This window comes from Polyodon spathula, chromosome 26 (genome assembly GCF_017654505.1).
Source record: "Polyodon spathula isolate WHYD16114869_AA chromosome 26, ASM1765450v1, whole genome shotgun sequence".
Taxonomy (NCBI): Eukaryota; Metazoa; Chordata; class Actinopteri; order Acipenseriformes; family Polyodontidae; genus Polyodon; species Polyodon spathula.
The window spans coordinates 2,759,127-2,772,146 of NC_054559.1; the positions used below are offsets into that span (position 1 = coordinate 2,759,127).

The window sequence follows — 13,020 nt, forward strand, 5'->3', positions numbered from 1 at the left end:
AAAGCAACACAGTCACAAACACGTGGAAAAACGAAACTTATAAATACAAACTTATAAATGCACTATTAAAAAATTATCCCATTTTAAAATAGCTCTTGCTGATGAACCAAAAATCGAGGAACGAACATTGCAAAAAAATAATTAGCTCAAATTGTAGCCATGAAACTATCAAAAGTATTAGGTAAGGGGTAAACAACAATAAGTGTAAAGTTGCCATGAGTTCCTTGGAGGTAGTTTGAAATCCCACTTTCACAGACAAAAGTGTCTGCTGGAAGTGAAGATTGGCGCGAGGACTGTGTTTTAGATGTAAAACATAAAGTGTAATCAGAAAAATATAAATGCAAACGGAATGGGAACCAGGAAAGGAGAGCAAAGTTATTTATTGTATTGATCGATGAAGAAATAATATCATTGCCAGCCATGTGCTCTCAGCTTGTTTGAACAATAGTTATGAAAGAAATGCAAAAGCTATATGGATGTGTAATGCTCAACAGAAATCGCAAGCCCTTTTCTAAGTGTTGAAATGTGCCATACAATTAAATAATTGTTAAAATGATTATGGCGTAACAAAACGGAATTTGCTTTTCTGTTGAATTGTTCTGACTGTGGTTTCGTTGACAAATCAAGTTTTCTGTGGATTTGCTGATCAGCAACATATCTGCCCCGCACTCCCCTTCTCTTCAAAGCCACACAGACACTTTAGTTAAAAGATTTGTAAAATTAATCAAATCAAAAGATCAAAAGGGTAACGTCACATCAATGTTTTAATTACAGAATCTTATTTTATTAACGTAATAGCATCAATTCCAGAAATCTTACCTGCTGTTCACTTCCATTTGTTATATTATAGTAAACACATATTTGTATTTTAAAACATCAAATCTGGTAATACTCTGGGTCAATGAAATCTCCATTTGCAAGCCATGCTTTCAGATAGTGTTGCACTTGCGTGGCCTTGAAAGTAAAATTGTCCCCAGCTCTTCAAAAGCTTCTTTCCTGTCATTAACCAACCAGCTGTTTCCCTTGAATGACTGACATGCTTTCAGCCAGTAACAACCTTCACCTGGAAGACAATGCTGAGGTGAAGTGACCCAGGAAGTACAAGTGTAACAGATTTCCTGAGAGTAAGGCACAGAAACCGAGAACCTTTTTTAAACTACTGCAGTATCAGATGTCATGTTTTTAAATGAAACAGTGTCACACTTCAGACCTATGCAGATAATGGAGGTGCAAACCATTTACAGTCGTGTTTTTCTTTGACTACCAATGACATGTCTTTCTAAAGCTATGCGCATAAACTCAGAAAATTCCCCTCACAGGGTCAATTTGGGAGTGTATAGTAAATCTTAAACAGCCAAACACAACTGATTCTTATTAAATTACTTTTAGAATTTAGGAAATTAGAATTGAGGCTAAAGCCTTCATCCATGGTCATACTGCTTTTCAATGTGACATTTTACACTGTGGCCAGTTTTCAGTGCTGTTTTGTTTCAGGCCAGTTGCCTTACTGGTGAGAGAGCCATTCCCAGATCCAAAAATCAGGCGGCCAGTCAGCATCAGGGGCAGCAGGTAGGCGGTCCCTTTGAAGTGTGAGCCCAGGGCAAAGACTGCTGATCCAAGAACAGTCAGGAATGAGAAGAGGAACACACCAACTGTGGAGGACAAGGGAAGCACAGTTAGCAATGAGAAGTCATTTTCTGTTAACTCACAGAAAATGTTCTCTTGTGAAGAGTGCAGTCTTTTGAAAAGGGGCGGTACTGACAGTGATGTGAACCAGTCACATAAAAGACAGAGGGTCTGATCTTCGATCTTCGCGCAATTCCCGCGCTAAATTTGTGCTTCGCAAAAATACCGCTTAGCACAAAAAGAGAGATATTCCAATACAGCACAAGGCAGTTGCGTGACACTGGAATATAGCAGTTTTTTGTGCAATTCACAAATCTGTTTGTTCCTCACAAAACCATCTGCGCATTCACTACCAATATAGCAACTGCACACAACAGTCAAGTGAGAATGCAGAACGATCTACCGTTACCATTACCCAGACAAGCTGCTATCATAGTGTACAGTACGTAATATCCCCTTATTCTCCACACAAATGTAACCTGCACACGGAATGCAGAATCACACCTCAACACATATCGGAAGCATTGGCACCCCAAACTGCGGCATTAAAATACAGTATTTATTCAAACTATAAAAAACTTAAATATATTGTAGCGACTTGCTAATAAAATGTCAACAAAAAGTCAGCTGTTTAGTAGCTCAGAATTACGCTGCATACAAACGGCCCGTCTCTTTTCACTAACCTGTTGTCGTGGCCGTCAACACTATTCAGTACACATATTTATAGAAGTATAGACTGTAAAACAAATCCACAATGCTGAAAACATTTGGAAGCCCTGATCTACATGTGTATCCCTTAATAATTCTCCTGTTGAAAGTCTCCCCCTTCTAACTGCCCTGCCTCACCATGCCCACTGCCCATATCATGGCACAGTACAGGCAATGGCATGGTATGCAGATCATGCATGTATACCAGTAGGCCTACTTCTGATATTAATGAGAAATAAATAACACTATTAAAAAATAAAATCAACAGTCAGCTGTGTCCTTATATCTTGTAGAATTTCCTGGTGAGGGGCTTGAAAAGTGAAAGGAGCCTTTGGTTGAGCCTCGTGAGCACTGCGATGTAAACTAGTCCCACACAGCTCTTTAACAAAACTAATGTTGCTGAGGATAGGCATTTAGCAATGTGCACATTTTATAGAATCATTCTGTGCACTGCAAAACCCTAACGATCCTCACAAACTTTGCCATATTCGTTTAAATTTAGCCTTTAGAGCAATTCAAATCATTTAGAGCAAATGCATATGACATTTGTCCACATGCAAACATTTGTATCTAATGTTTATCATTATCATAGGCATTAGCATGGTGTCCGATATTATTATTTGTTATTATTATTATTATTATTTATTATTATTATTATTATGTATTGTTTAACCTTGTGAGGGTGTGTGACTGATCAGCTACTGATTATTTAACTAGCTGACAGTCACGCATCCTTATTTAATCTCGTTCAGACTGTGGCCAAGGGGTAATAAGGTAATTTAATTAATAGCTAGTTAACCCCTCGGCCTTCTGTCTGCACTCGAGGTGGAGTGTAAGAGTGAGGAGAGACGTTAAGTCTGTGCGAGGGGATTTAAAACTAAACTAAAAACAATCGCTTTATGTGCTGGCTAAAACCAGGCATGATACTTGTTTGTTTTGTTCACTGCGGTTTTATTTATTATTTGTTTATTCGTTTGGCCAACGTGCCCTTTGTTTTGTTTGTTTAAATCTTTACTTTTCTATTATTATTAATAAAACACCGAGCGTCCCTGTGCCTCAGTTTCACCCGCTACTTCTTGAGTCTGTTTCTGGTCTGAAGTCCCCCTGCAAGCCATCCTGGTCACAGGCCATCACAGATTTTTACAGATTTACCTGATGCTGTTCCCTAAGAAGAAAGGTGAATTAATGATGCCTCTGATTTTGTCTTCTTAATTTTGACAAGTGTCTCACAAATATGAGCAGGCTACATTTCACCTATTCAATTAATCAGTGCAGTGTTTTTTACTTTTTAGTTTTCTGTTACAATCTGTTTTTTTCCTCCTGTAAAATGTACCAGTGGTCACCTGCATGTTTTGTCCATCCATAATTAAATACTCTGCTGCAGTTACTACTTGCTCGTATCCAACTTTGCTCTTAAATATAACTATATTTAATGTATTGCAACTGCTCTTATTTAAACTGCCCTTAAACTGATTTACGCATTCCATTTTGCACTCGTTATTAGTCCGATCTGATCTCAATTCTGCTTCCAAGCTGATAGCTGGGAAGCCTTATGGTTTTGTTAGGATTAATATTATAGCCTAACTGAAATTTCTGTTAATTGATTTTTATGATGTGTGTGTTTTTAACTGTAAAATCGCCAATAAGTGCGTCTGCTTAAAACACAAAACATCCTGGAATCGCCTGTTTTTTTTTTTTTTTTTTTAATATATACTGTATATTAACGCAATTCATTTGAATAAAATAAAACTGGTTGAACGAGCAGTGGAATGAATGTAGCCCCTCTTGAACAATAACTTTGCATTCAAAACGCCCAATATTAAAATCAATGTAAATATCAAGGTAAGGAAATGCAAACTGTTGATGGATCGATGTGTAGGGAGGGGTTTTATACTACTGTGTAAGGGTCTGTTTTTACTGTTGTTGATTTAATTATACAGATAGTTGTTTTGTATCTGCCAGCTCGGTCTATGTTACATATCATACTATACCGTACTACTGTAGGCCTACTCCTCATTCTGCACCAAGAATGTACCAGCTGAGGAGGCTAGTTAAGCCTGATTTACCTTAGGTTCAAATTGACGCAAGCACTGGACAGTTATGTTAAAGCCCTCTGTCCAGTATACTTTCTGCAAGTAATTAAACAGTTGAACTTCTTACAATGTTCACTGCGAAGTGTGCATGTGATACTGGGGTGAACAGTGTGTGTTGTCCAACCACCCTTTGACAGAGCGGGACGTGCTGAATCGGTGCTGTCTGAGAGTGTGAGGAGAGGGAGAGGATAAGATGAGAAAGACAGAGGATGGGAATGATATTGAGAGAAAGCTACATTCAATAGTATTAACAAAGCCTTTGACTTAGCGGTTAACAAAGTTATTATATAGGTTCTTGTTTACTGTTTAACGATAAAGAAAACTAAGCAATTAGGCTACTACCTGGAGAATAGTTAGCTGTTTATCATCGTATTGAGACCCGCCAACTCTTCAAACTGTGCATTTACTGGAAAATAAAACAGGAGCTTCATTCAAGAGGATCAGCAACCTGATCCCTGTGGCATCGAAATCCAGTTTGTGGAGTTGCCTGGCGGATCGGAGGATAAGAATAAATACCAACGGCAGCTGTTTTCTGTGTTTCTGGATGCGTAAAGTAAATAGTAGCCTAATGTTTCGGTCTGAAAGAACGGTCGAGATAGCAGCTTCCTGCAGCTTTTATTTTTTTAAACATATTTTAAAACAGTGAATCGTTCTTTGGACTTCCTGTCCTATAATCCTATATAATAGGTGTGACAGAAATACAATGAGTTCTGGTGTTAAATCTCTCTCCCGACCTGTAAGGGCGCTAAAGAACAAGAGGAGAAGTATCTGGAAGGGCTGGCCTGACAGTTTGTTTCCGGGACAGGGAAGTCGGTCAGCCTGGAAGGAAGCGAGACTCTGTTGTAGGACCTATTGACCTGAAAGGTAAATGAGGGGCAGCTGCAACCATTTACCTAGATGTCATGCGGGAGTACATATAGGGGCCAGGGTGACTCTTATCTTTTCTTTCATTTGGGTAAAAGCTCAGCAGAGATAAGGACTGAGAGAGGAGCTCTCGTGCAGAAAGTGAAAAGAGTTGTGTATTGTGTTTTGTCTGTTTTGTAATTGTCTGCGTTTTGCACAACCAGACAGTTAACTCACCTATCCGGAGCTGTCGACCAGGGTCAGCACAATCCGGATCACCACTGCACGGAACCGTCACGAAATACAGTGTCTTCACCCACCACAAGCACGTCTGCACTCACCCAGGACTGGTGACCGTGTGTTCATTTTTTGTTCAGGACTGTGCCCTGCTTTGTTATCCCCGCGCTTTACACATTGTTGTGTATAGCCGGGGATTTATTATTTTACGGTCACCAGACCTAGATTATAAATAAAAGCACCTTTGCACTGGAAACCGTTGTCTGCCTGTCACTCCTGCATCGCATCACCGCTATACCCGTTCCCCTTACCAACCACTTTGCAGATAGGTCTATTGTAGATGTGGATGTAGTTTTGTGTGATCACTGGGTGTTTCCCATAGTGGTACCATGGAAAGCTCCTGCAATTCTGTGCTTGTGTGAGTGCTGGAGGGATGTGCGTCAAGTTAAGGCTTGCTTTTTAAAAGCGTTATTTTGTGCCTCGCAAAATTGGTTTTGTGCTTGGAAGATCGGGCCCAGAGACTATTGACCGGTGGTGTAAGGATGTTAGGGTAATAGGTAAATCTATTTTTCCTCTTATGATGAGGTTTTAACCAATAACAGGCCAGGATTTCTGCGTCAAATGCACACTAATATTACTGCACGTATTATAAAAGTATGTTAAAATGAAAAAGATAGATCAGCATTGTAAAGTCCCGAGAAGTAACATGGCCAACCACAATAAACAATGTTAAATGCAAATACAACGGCACAAGCATGGGGGAAGAAACTGCAGAATGACTGTTGTAAACTTTTATAAGGGTGAGAGCAGCTTGCTGGTTTATAACACATTCATTAAACAGACACTCACAGCGATTGCCCAGCTTGTCAATGAGGAATCCAGCCAGGATCACCACCACTGCATTACTGTGAATGAGAAATGCACTGTAGTTACAAGAGACCCACAATCTCATTCACTAATAGAGAAGCATTGTGTGTAGAGTGGGTTGTAGTGTACTGAAGTGTATGCGTGTGTGAGACTCAGGTCCATGTATTGACAGTGTAAAGCAGATTGTAGTTTATTTAAGTGTGTGTGTGTATGAGACTCAGGTCCATGTATAGACAGTGTTGAGCAGGTTGTAGTGTATATAAGTGTGTGTGAGAGACTCAGGTCCATGTAGACAGTGTAGAACAGATTGCAGTGTATTGAATTGTGTGTGTGTGTGTGTGTGTGTGTGAGAGAGAGAGACTAAGGTCCATGCATAGACAGTGTAGAGCAGATTGTAGTGTACTGAAGTGTGTGTGTGTGTGTGTGTGTGTGTGTGTGTGGGAGACTCAGGTCCATGTAAGAACATAAGAAAGTTTACAAACGAGAGGAAGCCATTCGGCCCATCTTGCTCGTTTGGTTGTTAGTAGCTTATTGATCCCAGAATTTCATCAAGCAGCTTCCTGAAGGATCCCAGGGTGTCAGCTTCAACAACATTACTGGGGAGTTCATTCCAGACCCTCACAATTCTCTGTGTAAAAAAGTGCCTCCTATTTTCTGTTCTGAATGCCCCTTTGTCTAATCTCCATTTGTGACCCCTGGTCCTTGTTTCTTTTTTCAGGTCAAAAAAGTCCCTTGGGTCGACACTGTCAATACCTTTTAGAATTTTGAATGCTTGAATTAGGTCGCCGCGTAGTCTTCTTTGCTCAAGACTGAACAGATTCAATTCTTTTAGCCTGTCTGCATATGACATGCCTTTTAAGCCCGGAATAATTCTGGTCGCTCTTCTTTGCACTCTTTCTAGAGCAGCAATATCTTTTTTATAGCGAGGTGACCAGAACTGAACACAATATTCAAGATGAGGTCTTACTAGTGCATTCTGTCACATCTCGTCCAACATCACATAACCACACACACACACATACACTCTGAGTTGTGAGGTGTATCTGATCTGTCGCATCTCATCCAACATCACATAACCACACACACATTGGTGTGTGTGAGTCCAGGTGTATATCTGTGTAGAGTAGGTTCAACATCACATAACTTGTGTGTGTGTGTGCGTGTGTGTGTGTGTGTGTGTGAGACTCAATTTGTGTATATATGTCAGTGTAGATAGGTCATCCAACATAACATAACTGAAGGTAGTGGTGTGTGTGTGTGTGTGTGTGTGTGTGTGTGTGTGTGTGTGTGTTTGTCACTCACGTCCATGCATAGACAGCGTAGAGCAGGTTGTACTCCTGGGGGCTCATTCCCAGCCCCTCCACACAGTCGGAGCTGTTTGTCATGGTCGAATTCACACAGGTCAAGTTCTACAGAAACAGAAAAAACTGTCAGAGAACATGGCACCTTTATATCTACCCCTTTATTAGGCTGTAAACTAACATTAACATACTTTGAAAATATTTAACACAAATTTATGCTATACCAGTTTTAAGAAACCTGTTTGATATCAATGCTTTTACATAAAGTTTGATGTTCATTCTACCTGGAAATTGTCCCCACCCTTCAATTCTTTCCTGTCAATAACCAATCAGCTGCTTCCCATTGACTGATCTGCTTATGACCCAGAAGACACTGCTCAGGTGAAATCAGAGAAAATGTGTTATACTTAATAAATGAAAAAATGCATGTGTTCTAAAACACGTGTTTCTTTCAAAACTTCACATTTGAGATCTGTGTTGCTAATGGAAAGACTAATGGAACAATTCTGCTACAATTACTTAAATTGGATCAATTACAATAGCAAAGAACATTTCGTAAAAAGGTGTGGCCTGGACATGAAATTATTTATTGAGAGAGGCCCAGAGCTGTCTCTCACCTTTTGGTAAGCAGAAAATACCCAACTAAAAATCTTGAAGTATTAACTGCTGACATGGACATTTTAACTGATTTAATCATAATGTGTGAACCTCAGTCCTGATGTTTTCTCAGTCTTGCTCGTTGCTTGGTTTCGGCCTCCAGACTTACCTGGTTTTTGACTAGCAAGCAAAAAAAAAATAATAATAACATTTTAAAAAAAAGCTGATGTGGCTCAATTGCTGGGAGAAAAAGGCCTGTATTTTTTCAAGCAGCAACAGTGAGCAGTTAACTCCTCCTACGCAGAGCTGAAGCACAAGCAGACTCTTATTTGAGCTGTCACCGTGTCACAGTGGAACTCACACAATGAATATGCTGCCTGGCAGAACCTGTTAATTGGTTTATGGCTGCGGTCCAGAGCAGGTGGGTTATGTGGTAGGGGTAGAACGACTATTTGAGAATCAAGTAGTCAAGGTAAACATAGTCAACTTGTCATCACTTAATAAATCATCTATTTGAAAATGTCTAGTGCTCTATTTGTGTACCTACAGACTAGTAACACTTTGCTGTTTGTGCATTATATATGTAGACCCCATGACCACTAATACGCACGCACGCACGGTTACTGAAAGTCGCGTGGTAAGTCAAAGCACACTCTCCCATAGGAACAATGTTATAAATTGGGGTTATGTTCCTGACTCTTCAGCCAGATAATACAGTTTTACAAAAATGACCCGTTATATTGTACTCCTGCAAATATTTATTTAACTCTTTACGCTCAGCCCGGTGATTACACGCATATTACTCTGACATCTACCTGACTTGTTTAAAAGTACAGACTAGGGGCTTTCCAATGATGTAGTGTGTGTGTGTGGTACTCCTAGCATGAAATACGATCATCGTGTGACAGAGTTCACAGCTTAGGTTTCGTTTTCAGTCAATTGCTCTTATCAGGTATTGTTAATAGCAAAAAAAAAAAAAAAGTGAAATTGTGAAAAGTGTTGAATTTAAATCAAGGGAAGTAATGTTAAAACTGTACAATGCATGATACAAAAAATGAGTCCAAAGAAGAATGACCAGAATTATTCCAGGTTTAAAAGGCATGTCATATGCAGACAGGCTAAATTAACTGAATCTATTCAGTCTTGAACAAAGACGACTATGTGGCGACCTGATTAAAGCATTCAAAATTCTAAAAAGTATTGACAATGTCGAACCAAGGGAGTGGGGTCATAAATGGAGATTAGACAAAGGGGCATTCAAAACAAAAAATAGGAGTCACTTTTTTACACTGAATTGTGAGGGTCTGGAACCAACTCCCCAGGAATGTTGTTGAAGCTGACACTGGGATCCTTCAAGAAGCTGCTTAATGAGATTCTGGGAATAAGCTAATAACAACCAAACGAGAAGGATGGGCAAAAAGGCCTCCTCTCATTTGTAAGCTTTCTTATGTTCTTATGTATGTAATTCAATTAATGCAACATTATTCAGTAGGTTTCATTTGAATAAGAAACTAAATTAGTCCATTCTATAGGGTGATGCAAAACATTTGCCAATAGTTGTCCAACACCATGAAGAAATGCATGGGGGTCATTCCACGCCAACTCAAACAGAAAAGGGACATTTTGTTGCCCATCTGTCTCAGATTTTCCTAGAAAAATTCACCTGAGGGGTTTTCAGACACGCTGAATTCATGAATGATAGACATTATTTATTTATTTATTTTATTTTTTTAAATGTCCACTTCGACCTGTGACTTCACAAACGGCAATGGTTCAGTTGGCATGGAATGACCCATGTGTCCAGCACTATGAAGGGTTCATAATAATTAACCCAGCATGTTGGATGCAGGGACCGTGTTCCTGTGGGAAAGCTGTTAGTCTTTTACTCACCCCCTGGAACTGATCCTGGAGGACACTGGGAATGTCGAAACAGAAGTAGGACCCGAAGGTGAGCAGACAGTTGAAGAACAGCACCAGGAATCTGTAAAAGGCTGCAGAAAGAGAGTTCAAGATATAGCACCATGATTCTAACTCCTGGGTCCATGTTTCTATAGAAAACTCCACCCCCCTTGGGGTCTGACATGCTGGTTTGGGGTACAAGCAGGGCTCAGGCTGAGGGTTTTAGTTCCGTATTAACGTGCCTGTTATTGTACTTTACTGGTGAATTGAGTATGGAGATTGAAATTGTTCCCACCCCTTAAATTACTTTTTTTTTTAACGTCATTAATCAACCGCTTCCCCTATTAATGTACATATAATCAGTCATTTAGCAGACGCTTTTATCCAAAGCGACTTACAAACACTACAGGGTGAACTATGCATCACAACTGCAGAGTCACTTACAATAGGACCTTCGTTTTATGTCTCATGCAAAGAACTGTGCACAATAAGGTTAAGTGACCTGCTCAGGGTGACACACAGCGAGTCAGTGGCAGAGCCAGGATTTGAACCTCCTTGTGTCAAACCCTTTTCTTTAACCACTGAACCACCATGTTTTTAGCTAGTAAACAAGTGCAAGTGGGAACATTTAACCCAAGGACATGGCACAGAAATGGAGTGCTTCCTTTAACTTAAAATAATACAATCTGTATCTGTTTAAAATGAATATAAATGGGTCCTATAACTTGTGTTTCTTTCAAAACCACATTTGAGACATTTAGCTAATGGGAGTACAAAGCAAGTTGAGAAATATTGTTAGCTATAAAAAAAAGTGAATTATTTCTATACTGTGCTGTACTCAACTGCTTTAGAATGTACAGCTGAGTGCAAAGCTAGTTTCCTGTATTGCACATCCAATATCTAAACAAATCAGAACTCCATTAGTGGCACACACATGCTATTACTGAAACAAATTCAAAAAAGCTGAAGGTGATTCCACACAACCCTTTATATTCAGCAGGGGCATTTCAGTGTGGTGATAAGCAGAGGGTGGTATTATTAGGAGCCTGGGTAAGCAGAGTTAACTGTTTTGCACTAGCCGTAATCTGGAGAGTGACAGAAAGTTTCAAGGGGACTGCAGTAACTACATCATATTAAACAGTACTATTTCAACGTCAGAGACTGCATTCATGTTTTTTGTTTTCAGTAAATAGAAATTGAATAATTATGCACGATTCAGAACGTGATACTGCCTGCTGTTTATGAAATATCGCTGGTTTCAAATCCGAATGCACTGCACGTGTCATTCATTTGATTTTTGTCTCGCTCCTAAACAGAAAAATGAGGAAAGCTATGTTCATCATTCAAGTATGCATAAAAACACATCAGCGTTATTCAAACTCACTCGGGATGCAGAGACAGCGCGTGACAGAGTACAGACTGGGCGGATGTTTACATCGTATTCCAGTTTTCACTTATCCAAAACTCGTACGTCACGTCACAGAAGGTAATTGTTTGCCACGGAGACTCACCCTTCTCTGCAGGCTTGGCCATGGCGGCACACAGGAACCGAACCCTCTCGCATTGATTGAACAAGTCCACTCTCTGTTGCACTGGACCAACTTTCAGCTCTAATTGTTTATTCTCTTGATTGTTTGTGTGCTGCTTGGTTCGGACCGCACTAACCGCGTCTCTGCACAGAATCGCGGAGATACAAATTGTTTGAGGGCCTCTCCGTGACGTCACTGAACTCCTCCCACAGAAATATGTGCAGATTCTGCATAGCTCAGCTCAGATTTGAAAAGTCACTGCGGTGATTTATACAATCCCATGGTACACATGCTGTGTTCTAGTAACTCCTAAAAATCCTGCGTCGCATATAGGAGTCTGCCTCTGACGTCACCGTCTGCGTAGACGAGCTAGGACATATTTAGGAGGTTTCCCAGCACAGTCTACCGAGCAAACATGGCAACCAACTTCATTGATTTTGCCATTGCAGAAGAAATATAAGTAATTGAAGTTCCTTTCGTGCTCCACCGCCTTCATCAATTACAGCAACCTGAGAAAACGTACATATTGCAAACGATGTAGACAGTACAAATACATTTTGCATAGTTGTCAGTATTTTATTAGCCAAAGCCTTTTTACAATTAATTAAATGCTACATTTTAAACAAATACATGTATGTCTCACAATGATTGTATTTATTATAAGGATAAACAAAATGTAACAGAAAAGTATAGCAAAATATAATTGCATAAGATGATGGAGTCCGGTAACCAAACTAGTTTATCCAGGGATATTATTAGTTCACTGACACTCTTGATTAAAATATTTTCTATCTACCTGGCTTCTGTGTGGGGTATTTCCTTCTTTAGAATAAAACCTAGCAATTCAGTCAATACAACAGGTTGCACTGCTGATTAGATCTAATCTTAGACTACTCAATGTTAATCAGCATTGAGTAGTCCCAGATTAGTGCTGATCGGGTTCTGTGAAACCACTAGTTACTGTTCTGCTTTATGATTATGTCATTTATCTGATGCCTATTATGCAAGACAACTTACATGGTAAAAACAAAGACTAACATACAGTGCTCTATACATACATTATAGAGTAAGGGTAATAAAATTAGAAAATACATCAATATACATCACATTGAATATAGAAGATGATTAAAAAGGTCTACAAGTGTATTCTAAACAGATCCATCGTGAAGAATCATCTAAAGGTGGTAAGATTTGGTATAGTCCTTATAGCTCATTCTACCACTGAGGGGCAAAGGAGGAGAAAGAGCAGGCACGAGCAGCTGGACACGTGAAGGCACAACCAATTGACCAGCAGCAGAGGAACGGAAAGGGAGAGAGTGG

General features: G+C 39.7%; 1 protein-coding gene across 3 annotated transcripts in view; it reads right to left on the reverse strand.

Moving 5' to 3' along the window:
* mfsd1l (major facilitator superfamily domain containing 1-like) overlaps window positions 1-12,045 on the reverse strand; it is a 45,882-nt gene extending 33,837 nt beyond the window's left edge. The window contains exons 1-5 of one of the 3 annotated variants that reach the window (XM_041230165.1): window positions 11,683-12,043; window positions 10,163-10,263; window positions 7,677-7,783; window positions 6,357-6,412; window positions 1,509-1,652 (exon numbers count right to left, since the gene is read on the reverse strand). In XM_041230165.1, coding sequence (XP_041086099.1) covers window positions 1,509-1,652; window positions 6,357-6,412; window positions 7,677-7,783; window positions 10,163-10,263; window positions 11,683-11,704 — 430 coding nt within the window. In that variant the 5' untranslated portion in view covers window positions 11,705-12,043. The other 2 variants (XM_041230166.1, XM_041230168.1) reach the window with 2 other exon arrangements.
* Window positions 12,046-13,020: the final 975 nt, after the last annotated feature.